Here is a 27099-nt window from a genome sequence, read left to right as displayed (position 1 = left end):
ATTTGCTTTATTTTAGAAGGACGCAACTATGGGTAAGGTTGGATGCTGCAAAGAACATTCTGTGAATATTCTAGAAATGTATCTTGACAAGGTAATACCCGGATAAATTGGTAAATATATACTTAGATTGAATGCAAATCCATATTTTTGTACATTTTTGCATTCTCCCGTAAAATTTGCTTGAAATCAGCGTTAAAAAATCCTACATATTTTTCTCCACAGCAGTCGGTAGGAGCGGCGTCCAGCGGCGTCACGACTCCAATGGTCACCTGGATCTCTGATTGGCTCATCCGGCTCATCCGGGTACTGCGCTACAGCGAGCCCATTAGCTAAAGGTACCAATATGGCGGAGGTAAGAGGGAAAACAGGGGAGAAGCAAACGGTCTTTAATCGATATTTTTTAAAATTGTGTGTTGTATTTTCTCTTTTTAGCTTATCGATTGCGAAAATAATGTTTTTTGCCTTCCATTGAGCTTGTTTTTAGTTGTATATGTTGACTTTATTGGTCTAAAATGTGCTTGAATGTCTGAACCGATCCAATATTACGAGGCCGCTGCGCCTTTGCTCTCAGCTGCTTCGCTGTAGCCGCTGTGTAAATTGAATAGGTTAATTTAACGTTAGCTCACTGCTTATAATGTACACAAGATTGGGTCGATTAGTGTTGAATGAAAATTAATGTTCCGTTTTTAGGCCTAGGTGACGGCTTTAAAGTGTCAAATTCTGCCCCAGCGCATCGATTGCCTTCCGTTAAGTGAAATTACTGTTTACATTTTTCGATGTTCGGCTATAACATTCCGGGTTTTTGGTTAGCTTGTTAGCTAGTTAGTGGTATCAGAAGCCGACAGTGCGTAGATTTAGGCTATTCTCACTTCAAACTAATTTTAGTTTTACTCTCATCTTCGTGGTCACTAAGTATTTTCGAAATTTCAATCGAAATATCTCATTATGGGAGTCAGTTGTTGGTCACAATGCTAATTTTAAATTAGCTAAGTACGAGTGGGAACATTAGCGGTCTAACTACCCTATTTTGAAATAATTTGTTAATTACATTTTTAAAAAAAAAAACATAATCTATATACTTTTATGACACCTTTTGGCAAAAATACCGAAGATTCACTTCGATGTATTTTTTGGCCAAAAGGCATTTGGGAATGCATATCAGCTGAAATTTTTCTGCCAGATGTGTTGTCAAGTTCTACATGATCAGAGTAGCTTTTACAGCTTTTGAAATATATTTTTTTAACTACTTCTTTCATCATTAGCTTTGTGACTGTGTTGCTTCTGTGCATTATTGAGTCAGGAATAAATCATCTCATTATGTTTTAAAGTATTCTTCAAGGTTTAAACCTGGCTTTTATTGTGGTAGTAACATCAGCTTTTAAAAAAATCTTTTTCAGGCTTCCCTAGGGAGTTCAAGTCCAGGTAAGAACACTGCATTTATTCTTCATTTTGTTAATGTGTTTTAAAAGAAATGTGCATAAAAATAATTCAAAATTCACTGTCTTTAAAAGCCTACACATACAAAAAGCACAAACACACAAACAGAAGTGATTGTCTTCCAGACATTTCGTTGATGTTAATGGGAATGGTCTGCTTTAGACAAAATCAAGCATTTTAAACATTTTTGCTTTAAAAAAGTTTAACACATTTTTTTTTCTCCCTCAGTTGGCTCTTTATCATCGGAGGACCATGACTTTGACCCAACTGCAGAAATGTTAGTTCACGAGTTTGATGATGAAAGAACTCTTGAGGAAGAAGAGTCTATAGAAGGTGGAACAAACTTCAACTCTGAACTTGCGGATCTGGAAAAGGTAAACTAATAAAAAAACGATACACCTGTGTTAATTGATAAGTTACTTTGTGTGTTATTTTTGCTAAAGGGTCTCTTGTTTTGATCCAAAATAAAATAAAAAAAAGTAAATAAAGTATTGGACAGGTGTCTTTTATTTCAGAAAATCAGTTCAAATGTGTGCCATTTATACAGTAAACAAGTGGAGGATGGAAGAGGTTATTAAAAAAGAAGTAACAGGCCTTTGAGGGACAGAATCCTTGTCTGTAGGAGCTAGATATTTATTTTCTGCACCATTAAAAAAAAAAAAAAAAAAAACGGCTGAGTAGCTCGGTTGGTAAGGTGAGAAGCTGCCATGCAGGAATCCAGGGTTCGATTCCTGGAGGGGAATGAGCAATGGTACTGGGGCAAGTACCATATCAATGGCGAGCAATTAACATCACTCAGTGAGGGTCTTTAGGCAAGACCCTTAACGCTAATGCCTCCCGAGCGCAGTTCAGGTGCAGCTCACCGCTCCCCCAGGGGATTGGTCAAATGCAGAGAGGAATTTCCCCACTGAGGGATAAATACAGTATCAGGGAAAAAAAAATTGTTAAAAATCATACAATGTGATTTATTAGATTTTTTATTTTAACATTCTGTCTCTAATAGTGGAAGTGTAACTAATAAACATGGCAGACCTCTTTAACCCCTTTAAGTGAGACATATTGCTGAATTTTTGATTTACAAATACTAATTTGCCTCACTGTATAAGTGTTGCTTTGTGTGTAATCAGTTTTCAATAAGTAGTAATTAAGATGATTTAAATTCACCCACTGCACAAAGGCTTTTCTGCCGTCTTTTGACTCAAATGTTAAATTCTTTTTTTAATAATCAGGAAGGAAACATGCCGTTGGAGGAACTTTTGGCTTTATATCGCTACGAGGCCTCGGCCAGTATAGACAGCTCCTCTGGAGACCTGACTGATGAGCTGCCGGACATGACTTTGGATAAGGCAAGTCCTTTGATATATTTACTGAACACATTTTCAATTGGCAGTTAGAGATAGATGCACCAATTTTTGTGAAAGAATCTTGTGTGAAAAGTTTTGATTTGCTTGTGGTAAAGATATAAGTGGCATTTTTGTGTATTTTACTAAGCATCAGTTTTATTTAGACATACAATCAGTCTAAATTGAATGGAAATTGTATTTAACAGATTCCTTAAAGAATTGCCTCATCAATACAATCAACTGTTTTGGGAAATAAAACTTGATACATTTTTAAGATGGATCAAGATTTATTTATATGGATCACATGACCGTTTTAATACTTGCCTGAACACTTTTTTAATGGTGTTGTATTTTCTATTTAGGAAGAAATAGCTAAAGATCTGTTGTCTGGAGATTATGAGGAGGAGACCCAGTCTTCGGCTGATGATCTGACTCCCTCAGTTACCTCACATGAGGCCACTGATTTCTTTCCAAGAACACTTCGATGTAAGTGAGAGATATTCAAAACATATTTACATAAAAAAATCAACAGCTTTCATATTGGTGGGATTTTTATTTTGTCTTCTTAGTGCTTTCGTCGTCCCTGCCATCACAGCAATATTACTCCTGTCAGTTAGGCTAATTTTTAAAAAATGAGATTGGGAACTTGGCTGTCAAATTGCATCTCTATATGAAATATCACAATTGGATGAAGTTGGCCAAACTTCAGAAAAAAATGCAAAAAGTTAAGCCTTATATTGAAAGACTCTCCAGTTTGATCAGTTTATTAGGGATTTATGCCAATTTCGATTATTGCAGTTCCCCATTTCCCCTAAGTGACACATACCTGACAGGTTAAATGGCCTCAATAAGATTCTTTATATTGAAAATTTTTATTTATATTGAAAATTTTATATATATATATATATATATATATATATATATATATATATATATATATATATATATATATATATATATATATATATATATATTTTTTTTTTAACAAACATATTTTTTCCCTGTCACTTTAGCACCAAAATTTTTTTTTTCCATTTAGCTTTCTTGAAAAATATGTTAAAATAGTTTCATCAGTTTGCAAGGTTTATTGCATGTCTCAAAAAGACTATTTTCCTTTTGTGTTTTCAGCTAACGCTGTCTCTGACGGGGATAAAGAATCAGAATGTGATGAAGATGGCTTAGATGACACTAGAAAAGTAAGTGGTTACATGTCACAGCTTGTGTTAAGTTTTGCAATATTGTTTTTTTTTTATCATAACTTTTCTTTTTGTTTAAAAGGAAATCATGGTTGGATCAGAGTACCAAGCAGAAGTTCCTTCATGCATTTGTCACTACAAAGATGGAGAAAAAGGTGACGCCGCCTTTTATTTGAAAACGCACAGAATAACTGCTGTTATATTTCCCTTAAGTTTAGCAAATGTGATGAATGCTAAAATGTCTGTACTGTTTTTGTGCAGTGTATGAAAATGACGACGAGTTGATGTGGAGTCCAGGTGTACTGTCAGAAAACAAGGTGAAGGGATTCTTGTCTGATGCGTGGTCAAGGACAGCCAATGAGAGGACGGGAAATGACAAAGCAGCGATGAGTGTTCGAGACAATGAGCAGGTAAACCGTGGCTCCAAAGACCAATCCAGTATACACTAATGGAATGAGAAATGCAAGCTTAGCAAAGTATGAAACTTTTACTAGTTTAGGTTGTACTTCATTACCTCATTACTGGAGTTCTGATGGTATCACTTTTTCTTTCTTTCTTTTTTTTAAATAAAGGCTTTGCATGAGCTTGTCAAATGCAACTACAATACCCGAGAAGCACTAGAGAGATACTGCAGCCATCTAAAATCCTCAAAAGGTAAGTAAATGAGTTCCATTTTTATCCTTAAAGCACTACAAAAAAATGCAAAAATTAATTTAGGTTTGAGTTCCATTATTTTAACATGTTTGAAGAGGTTTAATAATATTGGAAAATTGAAACTAAAACTGTCAAAACTATTTTAAAATAGTGGAACAACCCACAGTATCCATGTATTTTATGAAACACTGTAAGGTGGAGACTTCTTTTCTAATTACTTAGTGTTTATTGCAGTTTTGAGCAAAGATTTTTTAGAATCAATTCTAATTTTCATAATTTCCGATGGTCTGGTATCAGAATCTTTTGTAACTAAGGTCATCATGGTGTGGACAAACATTGAATGGGTTTGTTAGAATCCTGTTGGACACAAGTCACCCTTTTCACTTCAGATGCAACAAACTCAAGTCTTAAATCCTCACCTGAAAAACTGAAATATAGATATATAGACCAATATAGAGGGCGGCAGTGGCTCAGGCAGGTGAGCGCGTCGTCAAATGATCGAAGGGTTGACGGTTCGATCCCTGCTCCCCCCAGCCAACTGTCGTTGTGTCCTTGGGCAAGACACTTCCCCCTCCTTGCCTCCAGTGTGGCTCCACTGGTGTGTGAATGTGCCTGAATGATCCCGGTGATGGTCAGAGGGCCGTAGGCGCGAACTGGCAGCCACGCCTCTGTCAGTCTGCCCCAGGGCAGCTGTGGCTACAACCATAGCTTACCATCAGCAAATGTGAATGAGTGAATAAATAATGGACACAATGTAAGCGCCTTGAGTGACTTGAAAAGCGCAGATAAATCCAATCCATTATTATTATTATTATTAATATTACTGGGATGCTGTCCACTCTGGCAAGATGGGCAGATATCTTTGAATTTTTTCTTTGGAAAAAATCTTTTGTTTAGTTTTTATCAATTTGTGAATTACAACTTCCAGTCAACGCATGTTTTTACTTACCAGATAAGTTGGTGTTCCTTTTCTTGGAACAAAGAGGAACCGTTGATGAGGAAACCAGAGGGATTTTTGATCTCATCTATATTAACCTTAATAGACAATAAACAAATAAATGAATGACTTTCATTTCATTCTGTCATGTCATTGGTATCGTTAGATACACTGATGATGCACATCAATGTTCCTCGTTTGTTTTTGATAAATTAAGGAGGAATTTTGGGATTTTTTGCAATAACACTCCTGCTGTTGTTGAACAACAAAACGTTTCTCTTTCAGAAAAATCCCCCCCATGGTCGGAGGACGAATGTAGGAACTTTGAACACGGGCTGCAGATGCATGACAAAAATTTTCACCTCATTCAGAAACACAAAGTGAGTTTTCTGTTTTGCAGAGAAACATGAACAAAAGACATCCAAGGTGTCGTGTTTTCACCCCTCCTCTTTTGTCATTTTTCCTCTCAGGTCACAACACGAACAGTTGCAGAGTGCGTGGCGTTTTATTATAGGTGGAAAAAGTCCGAGCGCTTTGACTTCTTTGTTCAGCAGAATCGGTTCGGGAAGAAAAAGTATAACACCTATCCAGGTGTAACGTAAGTAACAGGGGGAAAAAATCAGTTATTTCTAAAATAATTAAAACCTTTTACCCAGAGAAAAGTGATCAGAGGTGTTTTATAATACCTTTATTTTTGTATGCAGTGATCTGATGGACAGGCTGGTGGATGAAGCTGAGGGCCTGGCAATGGACAGCTCCTCCTCTGTGTGTTCAGGAGCAGGTGGAGGAGGGAGGATGGAAACAACAGAACAGCAGCTCAGTCTGCTCAACTCCATCACAGCCAGCGACCTTACAGGTCAGTGATGGGACTTGGTTGAGAAACTGGAAAACTGTTTTGTGTGCTAACTGAGTTTTGTGTTGTTGTAGCTTTGAGCAACACTGTAGCTACAGTTTGCTCGCCTGCTGAAGTCAGTTGCCTGGACTCGTACAGCTTTCCCCCACTGGACAGTCTTCATCGCAGTTCTTTGAGCCACGATGAATCCCTGGGATTTCCCACGAACGGTGGAGACCCCGGCTGCCTCAACATGCTCGACGCCGGCTTCTACCACTCAGACCTGGGTCAGCTGGGAGGAGTGTGCGTCACGAAGGAGTGCGAACGGCCATCCAAGAGACTCAAGATGGCCCTGCCCGACTCTTTTATCAGTGACGTGTCTGTGGGTAACCTGGGCGTGGACTTTGAAGCGCGGCGAACGACGCATCACCACAGAATAACTGGCGCTAAAATGGCGGTGTCAGTGACGGACTTTGCCAGCTTAGCTGGCAGTGGTGAGCCCAATGGTTTTCTAGGAGCTCACACACGGCACCACACACAACACACTGCAGCACTTCAGTCCGAGTGATCTTCCTCGTTTCCTCTCTGTTCTTCCCTTTTGAAACTATTTTCTTGTTTGTACATAAGACTGACCTCACTGGAAACTCCGATTTGTTTAAAATCTATATAAATATATATCTATATGTATATAAATATACTTTTTTTTTATTTTTTGTAATATGACATCAGTGATGTCTACCATATAGAACTAAAATCTTGATTTCTCTCAAGAGTTATATAGCCATTTATTTTATTTTCGTCTGCATTCTTGAAGTGTGTAACGTCCACATGCAGTGGGGCCCAGAAGCTGCAGGAGAGCTGGGAAATCTTCCCTTTGCATTTACCCACAGCATCGTCAGAGCTCCAGTTGGTTATCCTGCCATTCCTTCAGCTGCCAAAATCATGTTAGCATTTAGTTACCTTTCTTTTTGTGTGTGTCCTGAAGTGGTACTTTTAATTTAAGATGTTTAAAGTGCTTTGTTTTACAGGTACCAGATAGGTGTAGATTTTCCTATGTCTACACCTGGGTGCATATTGTGTTGGCAACACTAGCACAGAGACTAGCTTGAAAAGATGTAGCTTTACCCATGAGGCCCTCTTTGTTTTATTTTATTGCTTTTATTCCTTTTGAAGCTTGTCCAGACCTTTTTTTTCTTCCACGGATTTTAAGCTTAATTTGGCGAAACTGAACATCTTTTTTTTTTTCTGTCAGCCTTATTCATCTCCCATGTTGCAAAACAAATTCCATTCATTTTAATATTCCAAACGGTTGGTGCAGGCTGAAACAATGGGTGTCGCCTTGTTTCCCTGTTCCTCTAGGCAAACTTGCAGCAATGCAACAATTTTGCTTGGGTTGATAGCCATTGAAACACTGACACAGTAAAGTTTGTATTTCTTGCTTATTCCTTTACCCTAATGAGATTTCATTGAGTTCCAAGCTATGAATTATGCTGCTTGTAGTCAGGTTCAGCTGTGTTGTTTTTTTTTTTTTTTTTTTGTAGAAGTGGTAAAATTAAAGTAGCGCCATTTGTTGTTTTTTTTTCTGACTTATTAGCCAGCTCGGGTAAACCTGCTAGCAGTATTACGTTAAAAGCTTCTGTCATTTTGTACTGAACCTCTGCCTACCCTGTCCTGACTAGAGATGCCTTTTTAAAAATCTGGTTGACAACTTTGTGGGAGTAAAGTAGCAGAATTGGAGCGGATTTGCTTGACTGAAGTCCATAATTGTGAAATGTTAAAAATGTTTAGGCGGTCAGCATCGGTTCATCTGATGCTGTAGTGTTTACTTAATTTATCTATGCATTGTGCTATGACTATTTAGTTTGTTTCAAGGGGCACATCGTGTTTGTCAAGTCCAGAAATGTAGTATTTTATCATTTGCAGAGGTTTCTCACCAACCATTGGTCATTTTGAAAGTCATCGGTTTGGTTGAGTAATTTGGTTTCCAAGCCCAGCATCAGAAAAGGAATATCCACCTTTGTATTTCATGTAAATATATAGCAAATAGCCTTTAAATAGTCTATTAACTGACCTCTTACACTTGTGAATCTGTGTTGATACATGAGTCTTTATTTGATACCTTGTCAGAAAGGCAATAATTTGTATATATGTACAGACTTTTGGGGTTTTGCATTCTACTTCTTTGGCTTGTTGTTCAAACTTATTTTTTCTCTTTTTTGAAAAAAACAAACAAAAACATACTACCCAAACACCAGGACACGGCTGAAAAGACGCATGCCAGCTGTGCTTGTCCCTGAAGTGTACCACTGAAAACGGCTTTACCTAAAGACGTATTGATATTAACTCAATGTTGCAATTTAGTTTTTTTTTGCATTTGAGACTTGCAGCCATGTGTAAAAGACGCATCTTTCTTTCATTGGGGGAAAAAAACGTCACATGTCGTGGTCTATATCTGTCTTGATGGTAAAGGGGTGGCTGCTGCTCCAAGTCTGTGGAGAGCTAGTTTCTCTTTTAATGCAACGTGCATAATGCAGTAGGTCCTTCAAGGTCTTCTAGCTTTAGCGGTGCAGTGATATTTATTTCACCTGTGGTTTGTACAAAGATGAAGAAAACTGTCAGAATGTAAAGGCCATTAAGTAGTAAAAGTACATTTTCACCACCCTGTGAACTCGAAAATGTGATATTCTATGAGACTTGTGTGCAGGAGAGCACTAAACAAATTTATTTTATATTTTGTATTGTGTTTTGAAGTTTAAAAAAAGAGAAATAAAGCAGTTGTGGTTTTAAAAAAAGAATAGAGGGAAAAAAAACTCAAATCCTTTGGAAAAAAGAAATACCTTTGTGAATAAAAACCTGCAAATTTTAAAAAATGTATATCCAGAAATATAGACAATCAAAAACTTCACTATGAGAAATGTTCAAGAAGCTATCTTTATTGTTTATAGAAATTGTACATAAACATTGCTGTTCTTTTTCTTCCTTTTGTTAAACATTATTTTGTATTTTATGTTGTACTTGAATACCTTGTGTACAGATCCAGAAATAAAGCTCTGGAAAAGGTTCAGTGAAACTGAGTTTCTTTGCTGTGGAATCGATGTTTTCATTTAACACCAGTGAAAATGTGGATTATTTACTCAATAAAGACGCAAACTTTTTTAACTTTGGTTGTAAAAAGATTAAAAGAAACTTTTTTTTCCCCAGAACTGCTAATTCTCTTCAATTTTCTCCTTTTTTTAGATTTTGCTTCTTTTCTTATTACTCAATTGGACACTAGTAATGTAAACAGTTTGTTACCTTCTTAGAGGAACAGGTAGAGTCATGAAGTCCTCTGCTAGTGTCACCTCTACGTCTCTGCCCTGAAGTGCCTCCTCAGCGTCCCTCTTAAGCCCCAACACTTCGTTCTCGTCCCCGTCCTTCAGCAGCGAGCTGGGTTTGTACCTCTGACTGAAGTGGTAAAGAACCAGCCTTTGCGCACAGCAGGCCCGCGCCACCGCTGCCGCCATCCCAGGCGTGCTGTGTCCGTGCTCCACGGCCTTTTCCTGATGCTCGTTCCCCAGCGTGGCCTCGTGAACCAGCACGTTCGCTCCGTGACACAATCGGAGCGCCGCCTCCCCGAGCACGGAGCTGCAGTCTCCTAAAATGCAGACTTTCCTTCCTGAGATGGCCTTCTCCAGAACCTCACTGGGCAGAACCACACGCCCATTTTCCAGAGTTACTGTCTCCCCAGCTTTCAGACGTCCAAAAAGAGGTCCTGGCTTCATGCCTGATACATCACAAAAGGAGTTTGTTTAGTTTACAAAAAATCCCTTCTAATATTTCCAAAGCTTGTTTACTCCAGTCTAACATTTACAAACTCCTCCGTTTACTTTTTATGGTTTTCTTCCTTTACATATACTTCAGTGTTTTAAACACGAAGTTTGGTCTTTAAGAAAAAAGGATTTTGAATAAAATACGCTCATCAATAGGCTTAAAATTCTTTGTTTATACTGCCATAGAAAATTACTGGACACATTAAAAACAGTAGGACATTATTTTATTGTAATTATTTACCAAATAAGCTAAAGCAACAGATGAAAAACGGCTCCATACCAAGTTCTTTAAGTAGCTCAGTTTTAAGTCTCCCTGGTCGATCGTGCTCCTGAATGCAAAACCCGAAAGAAGGGATGCGGTGAAACAACCTGAAGGCTTTCACTACAAACTTCTTGTCCTCAAAGAGAAGGTAAGAGTCACTTTCAGCATCCAGACAAATTGTCCTGCCAGGCTGCTCCTGGGGATGGAGCGGGCCGCGCTCCGTGGCTAGCTGGTGGAACAAGGGCAGAAAAAAGGACCACATTAAATTTAAACACGTTCTAGTATGTTTAAAATCAACAGCCAAAATTTAAAACTTTGTGGGTGGCCGTGGTGCAGCGGTAGGGCGGTCGACCCATGATCGTAATATTGCAGGTTCGATTCCCGCCTTGCACGCCCATGTGTCGAAGTGTCCTTGGGCAAGACACTGAACCCCACCTTGCCTCTGGTGGGAGGTTGGCGCCAGCGTTCGGCAGCGGAGCCGCCACCAGTGTGTGAATGTGTGTGTGCGTGGGTGAATGGGACTGTGACTGTGACCTTTGGTCTTTCGAAAGTGGGTAGAAAGCGCTATATAAGTATACGCCATTTACCAAAACTTATGGCAACAAATACTTAAAAAAAACAACTCCCTTTTTGTCTAGACATGTCTTTTATATAACAAAAAGTTAAACGGCTACCTCAATACTAAGCAGTCCCTCTTGTGGACACTGGTCTGGTGTCGGCTCCAGCTCATGAACTGTGGAAACATTTACACCAATAGAGCAGAAAAACTAAGAGTCGCGGCAGAAATCAGTTATTTGACAGGAAAAATGAAAATTTCAACTCAACAGTAAAGAAAAAGCATTTCTAACAAAAAAAAAAATGCATCTTATGTAGAGCCTTTTTTTTTTATAGCTTGCCTGCATAAGGGAAGAGCAGTTGTGATCCTGTGAGCCCCAGTGTGACCCTGAGAAAGTGTCGAAGGCCCCGGGGCCCGTAGATATCCACACATTTCAGGTTCTGTTGGGATTCAGCGCTGCTGTTGAGGCTTACGGTGCAAAGAAGACCAGGCAAACCGAACAAGTGGTCTCCGTGCAAGTGGGAGATGAAAACCTTGGTGATTCGACCTGCGTGGACAGAATGGCACAGGGGTCACAGCAGACATATGAACATGCAGCCCTTAAAATGTCCAGTGTTCATTTCATGACGACATATCTTTGTCACACATGAAACGCACAAACATTTGCCTACAAGCAAATGCTACCATCATAGCTGCAAACAGGTTAAAAAAAGTATTTTTGTTCATTTGAATAAACTCATTCAGGTGTTGCTTGGCATGAAAAGAAAGAATAAAAGCAAAAATGATGCTTTTAGTTTACGTCTAAAAAAAGGGACAAAAAGCGTGTGGACAGTCATACGATCTAATTGAAGACTCTGGATTGTTTTTGTAAAATTGATCATCTTGTACCATCATCAAAAACAAATTGTAAACTGCAAATTTTGGGTTAGTTGATCGTGTTTAACTTCTGCAGTCAAGTGACTGTGTCCAGAAAAGTTGGTTTGTGGTCAGAACAGTTTTGACCAATCAGAGCTCTGCTTATGGAAACTTGACCAACAACCACATCAATAGACATTGTAGTTATGTTTAACTTTGTTTAAAAAACCAAAATAAATAATTTCTTTGATTCAGCTGTAGAGCAAACAATTAATTATACATTAATCTAAATAATGTTACCTTGTTGTTCAACACAGAAATGAAGAATTTTTGCAGAATATGTATTTGAAAAAGGTTTACTTTTTTGTTTTTGTTTTGTTTGTTTGCAGCATAATTTGGTGAAATGTTACCCAATATTCAGTGATATTACCAAGTGTTATATGACCCACTACATATAACTGGCCAGAAAAACAACAGAGAACGTCTAACCGGCTCGCAGCTGGCTCTTCATCAGCTGAGTCTGGGTTCCCTCTCCACAGTCAAACAACCAGCAGTCCCCGTCCAAACGCAGAACCAGAGCCGAGGCACCGCGGTGAGGGGACGGGTAAGCCGACCCAGTACCAAGAAACGTAATATCCATAGTCATAATAAAAACTTTAAAAGGAGTTTCCAGCGTGGATAAAAGGAACCACGCTTCCTGTAAACACTCGCCGCATGTTGATGACGAAAAAGGGGTGGAGCTTAAACCAGCAGGAAACTCAGGTAATTTATATTTTTTCGCCATAAATAGAATTTATTCTTAGAATGGATATTGTTAGACAAACAAACAAGGAAACAACAACTACAATGTCAAATAAATTGTATTTATCAGGTTTGAAACATTGTGCGTGTCTGTAATTAACTTTGTACAAAACATTACAATAAAAGCTCAAAAACCGGACAGCATCAATGAATACTTGGGTCACGGATATGTAGGACAACATCAACAAAATTCAGTTTCAGGACAGACATAGTTTTATTAGAAATAAACATTTGAAACAATTGCAAATCCACTTACATAAATGGACATTAAAAACAAGTGACCTTTTTTTTGTCACAAGCTGCACAGACAAAAATCTAAGACACAGGTGAGACTATTTTTAACAAAAAGAAAAACACATTTTTTGTGTGTGTTTTAGCTCAACCAGCAGCATGTTGAGAGTTGAACATGGAGTGAATTTTAACCCATTTTTTTTCTGGCACTTCAAAGCAAACAGATACAATAGGTACAATACCCTGAGGTCTATATATAATAATCAATAATAACTCCACTAGAGTTCATGAAAAGGCAAGCAAGTTATCAGCTGGTTAACCGACAGCTGGATTTCCTTCAGAAGAATCAAGATGATCGCGTGACATATCCGTTGTAAAACATCAAGGTGAACAGAAGAACAAAATAAAGTCTCATTCGTTATTTAGTTGTGCACAGTGTTAAAGATATTCACTATCACCACTACAAGCTACTTTATTCATTGACTAAACATTTTATTTCGGCTCTTTAATGAAGAGTTTATAATAGTACATTATATTTATCAGCTTAATCAATATTGCACTCTGTTTTGTAAATAATAATGGCTACGTACAGTTAATATACCATTTCTGCTATGTCCTTTATAGGGATTTTGTTAAAGAATGGAGTTATTATATATTGGACTTAATGGAGTGCAAACACAAAATAAAAGAATATATAAGGGAAAAAACCAGGAGCAACAATGTGCTGAAAGGACTAGCTGTAGCAATTAGTCATTTTACATATAAAATATAACACATTTCTCCATGTGAATCTGCAGAAACGTCAGCTCAAAGCTCTAAAATAATATTCAGGTTACCCCATCAGTCAGGTTTGTTTCCCTTCTTGTTTTTTCACCCCCCCCCCCCTCCCCTCCATCTCTAGATGCGCTTTACTGGCTGTTTAGAAGATAGCCATAATGTAGTAAAGGGCAATATTCAAATTAATATGTGATGTTGAGTCGTTTAAAACACTAAATAACATTACATGTTTGCACCACCTCAATATTCTTGTTACAACTGCACTGAAACCTGAAACCGAAATAGAATAGCAAACGAGTCAACAGTAACTCATAAAAGACCAAAATAATATACAATTTCTTTAACATATACATTTTTCCCATTTAAGTTAATAATATTGATGTCAATTTATTTATTCTGGAGTCACTAGTTCATAATTTTTTCAATGCTTTTTGCTTAATATATATTCTTTCACGTAAATCTATATCTTTCATTTGTTATTTGTTGACATATATGATCACTGCAAACAATAAATGATGAAAAGGTGAGGAGTCCCCCAGACTAAAATGTGTTTTCTCAACTCCATATTCCAAAATCAGTTGGCTATCCAACCCCACAAGAGCTTTCTTCACCTATAAGGTGCCCTTTTTGCCTAATATTTCCCTCTTTAATTTTAGCAAACCCAAAAAAAAACAGATCTAAACCAGACGAAGCAAAGAATAAAGATTACGGAGGATTTCAGCCGCTCAAAATTGCACAGAAAGAACACAGATCTTATGCTGTAAAATGAAAGTGGAAAAGGAAGAAAATAGGCGTCTGAGCGTGAGGCTCAACGAGTGCTTGCGTCACGTCTAGTCCGTCTTTGGCTTAAAGCTGACGCCTGGCCAGTCGTATGTGTCCGGCAGAAAGGAGTCGTAGCTGGTGTTCCACACAGTAGCACGTATGAAACCATTCTTGTCCATGGGCTCAGGGTAGCGGAATGCCATGCCTTTGGAGTAGACATATTCCATCGCCTGAAGAGGAAGAGGAAATCCAGTTCTGACTTTTTTCAAGCAATTCTTCCATTTCTTAAGAATGCAGTATTCTGTAAGTGTGCATGAAATTATAATATTCATAACCCTTTCATAAGATGTTCTGTGAACTTTACATCCAAATGCTTTTAAAACCCCCTCCAATGAAAATCATGTTTTTTGAGTTCTTGACATGAATGTGTGGCAGTTTTCTTTTGAATGAGAACACATGTACCGGTAATGAAAAATCTTTTCATTTTTGCATTTCTGAGTTTTTCTCCTTTTAAATGGCTGTCAATCAAACTGTTGCAAAGATGCTCGGTTTGAATTAATGAGCCGTTGTGATCTCAATGTCCAAGCGCCCTGATCTGCATTCCCCGCACGCATTTTAAGTGCGTCCATGGCTGGATTTTGTTGTTGGCCGCACATATTTAAAATTAAACTTAAAGTCCCAAAAGTGTTCTCCGCATTTGTGTTCTTGCTCTGACTGAGAAGAAAAAAAGAAAAATGTCATAAAGTTCAGGAGGCCCGAGCAGGCTGGCTCCCCATCCGGCAGCGGGTCTCTATCTGGCTGCCAGTTTGCCTCCCCGGAGCCGGCATAGTGATCGCTCCAGTTCCATCGGCCCTGCAACAGACTGTCCAGGGTGTACCCGCCGTCGCCCAACAGTAGCTGGGACGGGTACGGTTTGTTACCCGTCTGAACCAAATTGCTCCACTGCCAGACCTTTGCGCTCACCCACCCCTCAAATCACGCAGCTGAACCTCAGACTTCACATTCAAACTGGTCGCCTCTGCTGTGCAATTTGCGTTCGGTGTGAACGCAGCTCAACTCTAAAGGTCAAAATTCATATGAAACAGCAAAACACCCCCTCGATGTAATAAATTTTCCAGTTGCATAGCTTTGGGCTTTATGTGTGTTCAAATTTAGATTAAAATGCAAACTGTCACTTCCTGAAAACTTCCGTTTTTTTAATGTAGTTTTTATGTTTATGACATAGCAAGGCCTAATTCACATACTGTAGGTGTACTGAGTAAAGGCAAACTCCTCCTTCAACGTTTGAAGACTAAATAGGTTTGAATGCTTCACAAATGCCCTCAAACGGACTGTGACCCCGAAAAGGATTCAATAGATTTAGAAAATGGATGGATTTTTTGCTGTACAATGTTTTCCAATATGACCAAAAACGTATGTAAACCCTTAAGTCTTACCTTAATAGCAATCTGGACAGAGACCTCTCTGATGTTGGAGAGAGGAGGATAGAGTCTGCCTTCTGCAAGCTCTTCATCAGTCAGCTGTTCTGCAAGAGCCTGCAAAGGTATGGAAATCTTTCAAGACTGTTGCTATGGACAAAGACCCCCCCCCCCTTAAAAAAAAAACAATAAATTGTCATAAATTACCTAACAGCTTAAAACAGCAGAAAACTTAAAGCAGATTTTGCTTTTATTTAATGAAACGCAAGACCAATGTAACCCCCATTTCTGGGATGAATAATGAATAAATAAACACACTGTTGGAATCAAAGTCCAAGTTGTGTTTTGAGTGACACTTTGTAGTCTGGACTAAAAGGAGACAAACATTCACCTTGAGAGTAGCACCATTTTCTAAAGGATTAACAATAAAGCTCAGATCTGGGGTCTAAGGTTTTAACCCTTGTGCTATCCTAGGCACTTCAACATTGGGAGTTGGGTCATCTAGACCCACTGGACAGTGCACTGAACCTTTTTCTTCAATGATTTGTCAACCTCACTGGTGTCCATGGATTACATGAAATCTTTTCCACCTTTATCCACCTTTGTCATGGTAGGGAGAACACATCAATGTAAGGGAGGGATCATCGCACAAGGGTTACTTAAATTAATAAACCCCGTCTTCTCCACGGTATATATGGGTACCATGTCTTTGGTTATATGCAAAGCGACTGCTTCTCCACCGTGCCCTTTTCCTAGGGATGGGTACCGAGGCCCGGTATTGAACGAGCCCCGGGGCAACATTCTTCAAGAACGCAGTATTGTTAAGATCTGACCTCAACGGTTCTGCTATCGGTACTGGAGAAGTCATATTTTTTTGTGTCACACAAGATATAAACTAGAGCTGTAACGGTGTGATGAAGCAGCAGGAGTCGTGGTCATTAATTTATTAAATCGATTTTCCGCCCAGGCCTATATCAATATGTAAAGCTTTTGATCAAATATATATTTAATGCCAGACTTTAAAACAGTATGAGAAAGAAGAAATGAAAAGTTTAGAGAGAGTTTACAAAACATGCTTAGAGGACAATATTGCCATGAAATGCAGGGACAATGTCGGCAAAAGAAACAGACTTTTATTTAGAAAGTTTGGTTTCAAACCTTAGCAGCCTCTAGGAATACTGTGTCACTGATGTGCCTCACTCCGCTCAGGATCACAGCCAGGGCCACACCTGAAATGTCAAAATTTAGCAGGAATTTTTGTTGGTTTCTTCCAATCTAATAATTCCTATACTGCAAAAGGTCACAGAAAACAGGTACCTCTATTAGTTTGCTATTCATTTTACAAATGATCAATCTCCTCCAAGTTTACCTGGAAAGATGTAAGCATTGTTTCCTTGCCCAGGGGTGAAGACCTGTCCGTTACTCAAAGTAACTGGACCAAATGGACTTCCACTGGCAAAAAGACATCTCCCCTGTAAGGGCGGGAGCACAAAATTTAACATTGACCAGTCTTTAGGTTTGATATTTGGTGTAAGCATTTAATACAAAGAGACAAGTAAGGAAAATGTACATCAGTTAAAGTGTAGGCCTCCTCGGCTGTGCACTCTGCTTTATTTGTTGGGTTACTCAGAGCAAAGATGATTGGTCGTTCATTGAATGTCCCCATGACTTTAATAACATCATGGGTAAACAGGCGTCCAGCTCCCGCCACTCCTAAACAGATTTAAAAAGAAAATTATCCTTACTTCTTTAAAAATTAAATCAAAAGGTTAAATTTAATTTGGTATTTTTTAAAATGATTATTACCAATAATAGCTGTGGGTTTGATGGTGTTGACAGCATCCAGGAAGCTGTGCACGTCCCCTGGACTATCATGGACAAAAGCCTCCTGGTTATTATCAGTTTTCTGTGATCTGCCCTGGAGTTAAGAAAAAAAAAAAACACACAGCCAAATTGCGTTCAGTTAGCAGAAAGGCAATGGAAAATAAAATAAAAATGAACAGGTGTCACCAAATCTAACCTTAACAAGTAAACCGTGGGCGTCGTACATCCAGATCTTTTCCTGGGCCTCTGCCTGCGTCATCCCTGCCTCCATCATGGCCATCACGATCAGATTGGCAATGCCCAGAGCAGCCTACAATATTTAGAAATTTTACATTCTGACCACAATATATATATACATAAGAAAACTGAAAAATGTACTTTGTAAAAAGTTAGTCATGTGAGTTTTGAACCATTTTAAATATTTGTTCTTCCCATTTGACTCCTCCCCTCAGGGAGAGCTGAGCTGCAGTCGTAGCTGCACTCTGGGGCCAATAGGTGTTTTAACCCCCAAATCCATCTGTTTTTGCAGAGTTCCAAGCATTCAAACAAAAAGTCCTAATCTCAATACAAACACTTGGCAACTGAGCTGTGTTTTCTGCCCTTATTTGAACATCCAGTAGAGGGCAGCAGAGCCCAAAAAGATGGGATGGGATCGGTTTTAACTGCCACCATCAACAACAACAAAACCTGCAAAACATGAATTGATCCCGTTTTTATGTCTACATTCTAGCTTACCTCTCCAGCTCCCAGGAAAAGCAGTTTGTGTTGTGTGATCGGTTTGCCAATCGCTCTTTGAGCTGCTAACAGACCAGCAAGGGCTACAGATGCAGTGCCTGTAAAAAACAAAAGCAACAGAAATGCTAAGCAGTACAGCAGAGCATAAAGACATGACATTTCCTGAAAGTGCTTCTACTGAACTACAGCTCAGAACAGCTGTAGCTTTATGTCTGAAGAAAAAAAACTCAATGACATAGCTTTCTTCAATAAAAACAGGCTATTTTTTAAGTGCTCATACAGTTTTCCTGCTTTTTTCATGACTATTTTCAGTGAAACTCCCAAAGAATTAATAGGAAAGATAGTTATTAAATGGCTAGAAAGCTGCTTTAGTAAAGGAGCTCAATGAAATGAGAAGTTAAGCTTTTGATTGAGGTGATAGCTTTGAAATGATTTATTCTTTGGAATACACTGTCTGTTTTGTGCAAACCTTGGATATCATCGTTGAAGGTGCAGTATTTCTCCCTGTACTTCCTGAGGAATCGGAATGCATTGTGGTTTCCAAAGTCTTCAAACTGGATCAGCGTGTCCTGGCCATATTTGTTCACCACAGCTTCCATGAACTCGTCAATAAGGTCATCGTAGGCTTGAGACCGGTCTCGCTTTTGATACAAGCCCATGTAAAAGGGATCCTTAAGGAGAGTCTGAAATGAGGAAAGGCAACAGGCAAAAATGTAATACTTCTTTTTCCCCAACTGAGGCCATACAGCAGGTGGGACGGGGAAAGTTGTCACGTAACTGTGAACAATGCATTTCTATTCACTTCAAATGTATACTTTGTTAAAAGATGTGCTGTTAAAATGGCAGCACTAGTTGCTAATAACCAACACAAAGCACACAAATAGGTAACAGAGTCTTACCTCGTTGTTTGTGCCGACGTCGATCACCACAGGCAGACATTTCTCAGGTCTGATGCCAGCGCAGGCAGTATACAGGCAAAGTTTACCCACAGGGATGCCCATTCCATAGACACCAAGGTCCCCCAACCCTAAAATGCGCTCGCCATCAGTTACCACAACAGCCTAGAAAACAACAAGATGGAAAACGTATGCAAAAACCAGCTGGAAAAACAACCCCAATGAAATTGTTGTTCATTTTAATGGTATAAAGATCTTGATTCATCTTTATTATTGGCTATGTTAGAGTAGAACATTTAGTAAATCATCGTTGTAAACAAAGATGGATGGACGAAGACAAAAAGCTTTGGTGTTAGCTTTATGAGCACTTACAGATACATTGGTTTCTGGCCAGTTGTCCAGGATGGAGCGGACATGTCCTCTGTCCAAAATGGAGATGAACAAGCCTCTGATGGGAGAAACAAGATCACATTTAAGCCATTAAAAAAAGAACATAACAATCCAAATATTTACTGTTTGCTATTAAGAGGACCAAATCCCCCCCCCCCCCCCCTTTTTCTCTTGAACAAAAAGATATCAAATATCTACAAACAAAAAACAAGTTAAAACCCAATAAATCATATTAAAGCCTTACTTGGGTCTTCTGAAGATGTGTCCATACTGTGTGCAGGCCAAGCCCACAGTGGGAGTGTAGACAATTGGCATCAACTCCTCGATGTCTTCCATTAAAACCCTATAGAAGAGCCTCTCGTTCCTCTCCTGGATGCCCATCAGATAGATGTATCTGTTTCAAATAGCATCAAGAACAAATGGAGAGTAAGAAAGACACTTATCTAACAATATTCTGCATGTATAGTATTTTCTAGGTTTACAGGAAGATTTCTGATGACAAGAAAATTATTGGAAAAAGAAAAAGGAAAAACAATACTTTTCTAGAGGATCTGTCATTTTCTTGAGATTTTTCTGAAAGCGCAGCGTCTGAATGTCCTGAGTCTCCACTTTAGGAGGCAGTAAACCATGAATGCCTAAGATCTGTCGCTCCTGGAGAGTAAAAGCCATGCCCTGTGTAAAAGCACACACAAGAAAAGAAGTTAGTTATCAAATTCTTATGAATTAAGCATCAGCTCTTTAATGAAGCATTTATTTATGAGTCCACTGTCATTTTAGTTATGAACATTTCTAACCGCCAGAGATGGGCCAAAATGCAGACGTCCAGAAGACAGGAACAGAAAGTAAACAAATTATCTGCAACCCAATGATTAAAGCAGCCAGCAGCAGTTTTCATGTGAAAGCCGTGCAAAAAAAATGCCTACAACCGAACACACTTTATTTCTTTGTTTTCCATAAAATGTATTAGATAACTCATTGTGTTCTATAATAAGACAGAAAGATTATAGATTTTACACAAGTTTTTCATGAATAACAGTAGATAAATTCCAATTTAACTGTATTTACAGAGCACTTTTCCTGTTACAGAACACCCCAAAATGCTTTACATGAAATGAAAAAAACTAAATTAAATAGGGATAAATAGTCTGTTTAAATAGGTTAAGTTGATATTTTTAATAACTGTTTTGTAACATTGGATTTTTCCAAGGCTTGAGCCATGAAAAAACCCAGTTGTCTTCTCCCTGCCTCTGGGTAAGATCTGGCGAGATATTCCACAGGTAGTGAAAATGTTACAAAATGGGGAGAATTTTAAAGCAGCCAATGGTAACATCTGTGTGATCAAACCCAGATTTGAGTTTTTTCTTAAATTAAGAATATGGGGGAAGTGAGACAAGCTTTTGTTTTACAGCGTCTGAGAACGTGTGTGCACATGCTGAGCTACGGACTTCTGCAGGCAAAACGCAGACGGGACATATGAAAGTGGTCTATTACTCTGTGGAAGAGAAGAATGGAAGGGGCTCCCCGAACAAAAAAGCTGAGTCATGCTGATGGAGCAATTCACTCCTCTGCAGCTCCATTTCATCACAATCCATTAGCATCACTACTTCAAAAGACTTTTAGATCATACCGGTTAATTCAAGTATGTAAAATGAAGGGAGTTCACAGTATTTCTTTTTGTATACCCGTCTTTCAAATTTTGTTTTTACAAATCTGTGTTGTTCAGAAAAGTAACCAAGGATAAGCAAGTTGAGCAAATGTAAAAAAAAAAAGAAAATACACGATAATTTCTACTAATGAGGAAAAATATCTAAAATCTGTTTTTTTACATGTGTTTTGGTTGCTTCTTCATTTTAAGAGTCTGTAAAGTGATTATTAGCCCATTTGGTTTTTTTTTAAGTCTCATCTTACAGTTTTAAAGTCCGTCTTTTCTTACAAAGCTAGGTCCATTGAGGCTTTAATAATCTATTTTTATGCACAGTCAGCGTTCTGTCATTCTAAATATGCTGCAGCTCCACTGCAAACTAGACGCCATATCTTGTAACTGGCCAGTGACCAGTTTGCCTCTTGGTTGCCATGACAGCAGGGGCTCCCTGTTTAACAGGCCAAACCTGGGCTAGGTTTAGCATAACTAGCATAGATCAGTTCCCCTCTTGCTGGTGAGGAATCAAGTTACAAATGTCAGCTATATTTTGAGTTCTTACAAATGTATAAGAAAAACCTCTACAAGTTAAAAACATCATTTATTTAAGATAATTTTTTAAAACACGTTTTTTGCAAACATGCAAAATATCTAAAATGGCAAACATTAAACAATGTGAATAAATGTTGTGTTTAAAGCTCTTTAAGTGTTTTTTTAATGTCATTTTCATCTACTTGCTGTTTTTAACAGAGAACAGTAACAAGGTAATTTTATTACCTTAAGTTTATTCTATTCTATTCATATTTGGGCGACTATGGAGCAGAGGTAGAGCAGTCTGATCACAAGTGTCCTTGAGCAAGACACTGAACCCCACATCGCTCCTGGTGGTTACAGGTTGGCGCCAGTGTTCGGCAACGGAGCTTCCATCAGTGTGTGAATGTGTGTGTGCGTGGGACTGGGACTGTAAAGTGCTTTGGGCCTTCTATGAAGGTAGTAAAGCTCTATGCAAGTACACGCTATTGACCATTCTGAAGCCATTATCACGTCCCATCTTTTTCAATGTTAGCAATAATTTGAAAGCCAAGAGGAACAGCAAGATGATCAAATACAGTGGTGGACAAAATTGTTGGTACCCCTCAGTTAAAGAAAGAAAGTCCACAATGCTCACTGAAATGACTTGAAATGTTCAAAAGTAACAATAAATTAAAATTTATTGAAAATTATATAATCAAAATCAGCCATTACTTTTGAATTGTTGATTAACAGAATTATTTAAAAAAAACAATCTAATGAAATAGGGCTGGACAAAAACGATGGTACCTATAACTTAATATTTTGTTGCACAACCTTTTGAGGCAATCACTGCAATGAAACGGTTTCTGTATTTGTCAATGAGCCTTCTGCACCTGTCCACAGGTATTTTGGCCCACTCCTCATGAGCAAACTGCTCCAGTTGTCTCAGGTTTGACGGGTGTCTTCTCCAAATGGCATGTTTCAGCTCCTTCCACAGATGTTCAATGGGATTCAGATCTGGGCTCAAAGAAGGCCACTTCAGAATAGTCCAACGCTTTTCTCTTAGCCATTCTTGGGGTTTTTTGGCTGTGTGTTTTGGATCGTTGTCCTGTTGGAAGACCCATGACCCGCGACTGAGACCAAGCTTTCTGACACTAGGCAGCACATTTCTATCCAGAATGCCTTGATAATCTTGAGATTTCATTTTATCTTGCACAACTTCAAGACACCCTGTGTCAGATGCAGCAAAGCAGCCCCAAAACAGTGTTCTTTTGGTTGTATGCTTCATTTTTGAGTCTACGAACATAGAGCTGATGTGCCTTGCCAAAAAGCTCATCTGTCCAAAGGACATTTTCCCAGAAGCTTTGTGGCTTGTCAACATGCATTTTTGCAAATTCCAGTCTGGCTTTTTTAGGATTTCCTTTCAACAGTGGTGTCCTCCTTGGTCGTCTCCCATGAAGTCCACTCTGGCTCAAACAACGACGAATGGTGCGATCTGACACTGATGTAACTTGATCTAGGAGTTCCCCTTTAATGTCTTGGGAGGTTGTTCTGGGTTCTTTGGATACAGTTCCAACTATCCGTCTCCTCAATTTGTCATCAATTTTCCTCTTCTGGCCACGTCCAGGGAGGTTAGCTACTGTCCCGTGGGTCTAAAACTTCTGAATAATATGTGCCACTGTCGTCACAGGAACTTCAAGCTGCTTAGAGATGGTTTTATGGGCTTTACCTTTACGATGTTTGTCTATAATTTTGTTTCTAATGTCCTGGGACAATTCTCTCCTCCTCTTTCTGTTGTCCATGTTCAGTGTGGTTCACACTTTTTCACCAAACAGCAACGTGACTATTTGTCTCCCTTTAAATAGGCAGACTGACTGATTATGGGTTTGAAACCAGCTGTGATGTCAAGTAAAGGACATACCTGAGTTCATCATGACCCCCTTGGCAATTATTTCTCAGTCTTTTATGGAGGTACCATTATTTTTGTCCAGCCCTATTTCATTAGTTTGTTTTTTAAATAATTCTGTTAATCAACAATTCAAAAGTAATGGCTGATTCTGATTATTTAATTTTCAATACATTTTCATTTATTGTTACTTTTGAACGTTTCAGGTCATTTCAGTGAGCATTGTGGACTTTCTTTCTTTAACTGAGGGTTACCAACAATTTTGTTCACCACTGTATAAAAGTATTGCTCAGAGATTATGACATGCTTCATTGTTGTTTCTATTATTTCTTTGCAATATTTGGCTTCAATATAACTGATATCAACCACAAAAAGTCTGAAAATATCATTGTGTTGTCCATGGCATGTTATCTGCAAAACCTTTTAAGACCCACCCCTTTTCATCTGAATTGTTATTGATAAAGCCAGATTAGATATTTTATACCTTTTGTGTAGCACCTTCAGAAAACCTCCTTGTGAAATGTTGCTTTAAAAACAAACTGAGTGAATTTCAACCAAAAGTTTCTTATTAACATCATTTTTGCACATATTTTTTTTAACTTAGTTTCTAGATTTATGAGTAAGAATACAATTGTGTTTAAAGTCTTTTTTTTTTTTTTTTTAAAAACACTGTTTACATATGTCTGCCTTAAAAGGTTATGACCTCACTTGATCAACTTAAAATTATTGTTTACAACAGAAAGTAAAAAAACAAACAAACATGCTGTTCCTGATTCTTTACATAGTAAATCAATGTATTTAGTCGTCTCCTCCATATCTCAATAGTTTATCTACTTTAACCAATTCTGATAAATTCTTACAAAACTGCATTAAACTTCCAGTGCAATCACATGATTTGTTGTTTGTTAGTTCCTTTCTGGTGTAAATCTAACAACACTACAAACACTTTATTTTAAGTATGGCTCATACGGCATTTGCTTACCTTGTTAGTGTGGGGGTTTAACATGAGGGGCTTGCCTTTTTCTTTGGTGTGGGCCCATCTGCAGGCAGAGACACAGGGCCTGAGGGAACAGGCCGTTCTTAACCTAGACAACATGGCAACTCGTTTGGAACGTCCACTGCGTGAAGGTGTCTGTGACAAAAATAAAAACACAGAACTGAAACACAGGTTAGGTTAACCAGCTCACCCAGGTTAGGTTTTTGCTATTTCCTTGTAATATATAGTTGCTAGGTATGTTGAAATTATGCCTGCACAATTAATCGCAAATTTATTGTTATCAAGCTATGCAATTTCCATATCGCAAAAGTCGGCAAAAATCGCAATAAATGGTAAACCTTAAAGTGCTAAGACAATCTTATGGCAGCTTGAACTATTTAACGAATCACGTAAGTCCCTTTATGCACTTGACCAATCAGATGGAGCTTTTATGTTAGATGTTGCCCTCCTGATCAGACGAGGGTCATTTGGAGAATAATTTAAGGTGGTTTAACTCCTATTTAAATTAAGCTTTTGCAGTGAAATGTACATTTTTTTGTGCTATTTATTCATTTATCACAAGTTATCTTCAGAAAAACGCCACAAGAACACATCAAAAACCCCATAAACACAATTTTTAATGGAGTGGGTCTGTAAGATGCTCACAATATATATTTTTGACAACAGAAACACAATGTTGTCCATGGTATTTACAAAAAAAGAGAGAATTTACAGTATTTTTATCATTACAAAGACTGACTAATCGTTTTAATCATTGCAGTTTGAGAAAACTTTTATTATAGTCAGCTAAGAATAATGGATAAACTATTACTGCTCTTTATCACAGCGAGAATCCCTCTCACACACCTTCCGCCTTAAAATTTTACTGCACAGTGGGTTTGCATTGTCTGCAGAAAAAAATGTCTATCTGGATGTGGTTTCCTATCTAAGCAGTTTCACTTGGTTAAAATGACCTCAGATCCATTCCTTCCTAATAATCAACTTCAGCAAACAACTAAAACAACATCACTATAGAGCAAAGATTTCTGAACTTTCTCAGACATTTTTGTAAACCTGTTAAATGTTTGATTTTGTGTTCAATAATTCAATAATCAAATTTATTTTTTATGTAACCGCTATCTCAAATTATTATTAGTATTTTATTTTTATGATTGCATTGATTCGTATCTGCACACACACTTGTCTAAATCCTAGGAGAATCTTTCTTTTGAGGATTAAAAGTGTTTCTAGCAGCTGCAGTCTTTAATCTGGATGAGGTCAGACATTATTTAGCATGACATGTGAGGAGTGAAGCTTTAGAAAATTGTAATAATCCTTTTTTATGTAATAGGGAAGAAGATAAACCTACAGAGACAAAAATACCACACACCATATACATATAATAAACAATTTGTTTTCAGAGCCACCACATACTCATACACAAGAGAGCCCTTTTCAGTTGTTGCAGGAATAGCATCATCACAGTTTAAGCTATGTCATGCATGTGACCTCTAATTCAGATTGCATTATCTTGTTTTGATAGCAGAAAGGGGCCTGTTACAGAAAGAGTTGGACCCATAAGCTGCTATTTTCTTCCATAAACCTTCAAAAATCCATAAATTATTCATTCAAATAAAGAGTTAAGAGTGGGGTGTTCTAATCACTTTGGAAATAGACAGCCAAAAATATTGTCTTTATCATTATCAATCACGTGGAATCCATATAAAGTGCTTGAATATGCAGCATAAAAATTAGCGCAACAGGAAGTTCAGCAGCCTGACATCTCAATCAATGCGAAGGAAGCTAACAAGTGCTGCAAGCTAACTGTTGCCAACCGCTCAGTGAACAGGAACAAGTCATGAAGCCTACAGCTTCGTCCTGAGCATAATAAAATGACACAGCAGACCAAAGAGAAACATGCTTCCCATAATTATGTTTTTTTCTTCACCGAGGTTCACTTGTGAATTTGCATGGTTTATTTTTTGCTCTGGAAGTTCTAGCTTGAGACTTACCTGCGCTCGAAATAACACTAAAAGTCGCTCTTTCTTTAGTTGACAGTCTTAACAACTGCTCAGCACATGTCTTCCGCCTTATTCGTAGTGTAACCGTTTGGCGTTTATCTTTTAGGAGTTTCCCCTGAAAGTCTATGCGCTTAAGTCAGCCAGTCCAGAGGAGAGAGGAAAACAGCGCTGTATCCAATCGCAGAACGGAATGTCCTTTATAGGTTACCGTAAAAACTGATGCATGCGCAGTAGTAATATTGCGCACATTGAAAGTTGTTGATAGATAGATAGATAGATAGATAGATAGATAGATAGATAGATAGATAGATAGATAGATAGATAGATAG

The 27099-nt window shown here is 38.2% G+C and overlaps 3 protein-coding genes across 7 annotated transcripts; 1 reads left to right on the top strand and 2 right to left on the bottom strand.

The window, feature by feature from the left end:
* The first annotated feature begins 227 nt into the window (after positions 1 to 227).
* Positions 228 to 9602, top strand: mier3b (mesoderm induction early response 1, family member 3 b). 5 transcript variants are annotated; one of them, XM_023958365.2, is made up of 13 exons: positions 228 to 352; positions 1398 to 1422; positions 1666 to 1811; positions 2667 to 2783; positions 3143 to 3266; positions 3909 to 3976; positions 4059 to 4131; positions 4238 to 4386; positions 4549 to 4630; positions 5853 to 5947; positions 6038 to 6165; positions 6272 to 6423; positions 6495 to 9602. In XM_023958365.2, exons 1-13 carry the CDS (start codon positions 344 to 346, stop codon positions 6965 to 6967), a joined length of 1641 nt encoding a protein of 546 aa, XP_023814133.1. In that variant the 5' UTR covers positions 228 to 343; the 3' UTR covers positions 6968 to 9602. The 5 variants fall into 5 exon arrangements, with proteins under 5 accessions (XP_023814133.1, XP_078809239.1, XP_023814135.1 ...); XM_078953113.1 differs by having other exon boundaries at positions 2667 to 2787; positions 3147 to 3266; XM_023958367.2 differs by lacking the exon at positions 228 to 352 and adding an exon at positions 357 to 408.
* Positions 9313 to 12665, bottom strand: elac1 (elaC ribonuclease Z 1). Its single transcript, XM_004072235.5, has 5 exons — positions 12371 to 12665; positions 11367 to 11573; positions 11145 to 11203; positions 10489 to 10699; positions 9313 to 10162 (listed from the first exon to the last, which is right to left on the bottom strand). Exons 1-5 carry the CDS (start codon positions 12663 to 12665, stop codon positions 9690 to 9692), a joined length of 1245 nt encoding a protein of 414 aa, XP_004072283.2. The 3' UTR covers positions 9313 to 9689.
* A 212-nt stretch (positions 12666 to 12877) lies between these two features.
* On the bottom strand, positions 12878 to 26981 carry me2 (malic enzyme 2, NAD(+)-dependent, mitochondrial). Its single transcript, XM_004072321.5, has 15 exons — positions 26762 to 26981; positions 24756 to 24905; positions 20254 to 20387; positions 19960 to 20109; positions 19698 to 19773; positions 19329 to 19490; positions 18899 to 19112; positions 18430 to 18527; positions 17891 to 18004; positions 17677 to 17788; positions 17441 to 17583; positions 17240 to 17342; positions 17029 to 17099; positions 15889 to 15987; positions 12878 to 14682 (listed from the first exon to the last, which is right to left on the bottom strand). The coding sequence occupies exons 2-15, from the start codon at positions 24867 to 24869 to the stop codon at positions 14521 to 14523; spliced, it is 1752 nt and encodes a 583-aa protein (XP_004072369.1). The 5' UTR covers positions 24870 to 24905; positions 26762 to 26981; the 3' UTR covers positions 12878 to 14520.
* Positions 26982 to 27099: the final 118 nt, after the last annotated feature.

This window comes from Oryzias latipes, chromosome 9 (genome assembly GCF_053564925.1).
Source record: "Oryzias latipes strain Hd-rR chromosome 9, Olatipes_Hd-rR_3.1".
NCBI lineage: Eukaryota > Metazoa > Chordata > Actinopteri > Beloniformes > Adrianichthyidae > Oryzias > Oryzias latipes.
This window is presented reverse-complemented; position numbering and strand designations above follow the sequence as displayed.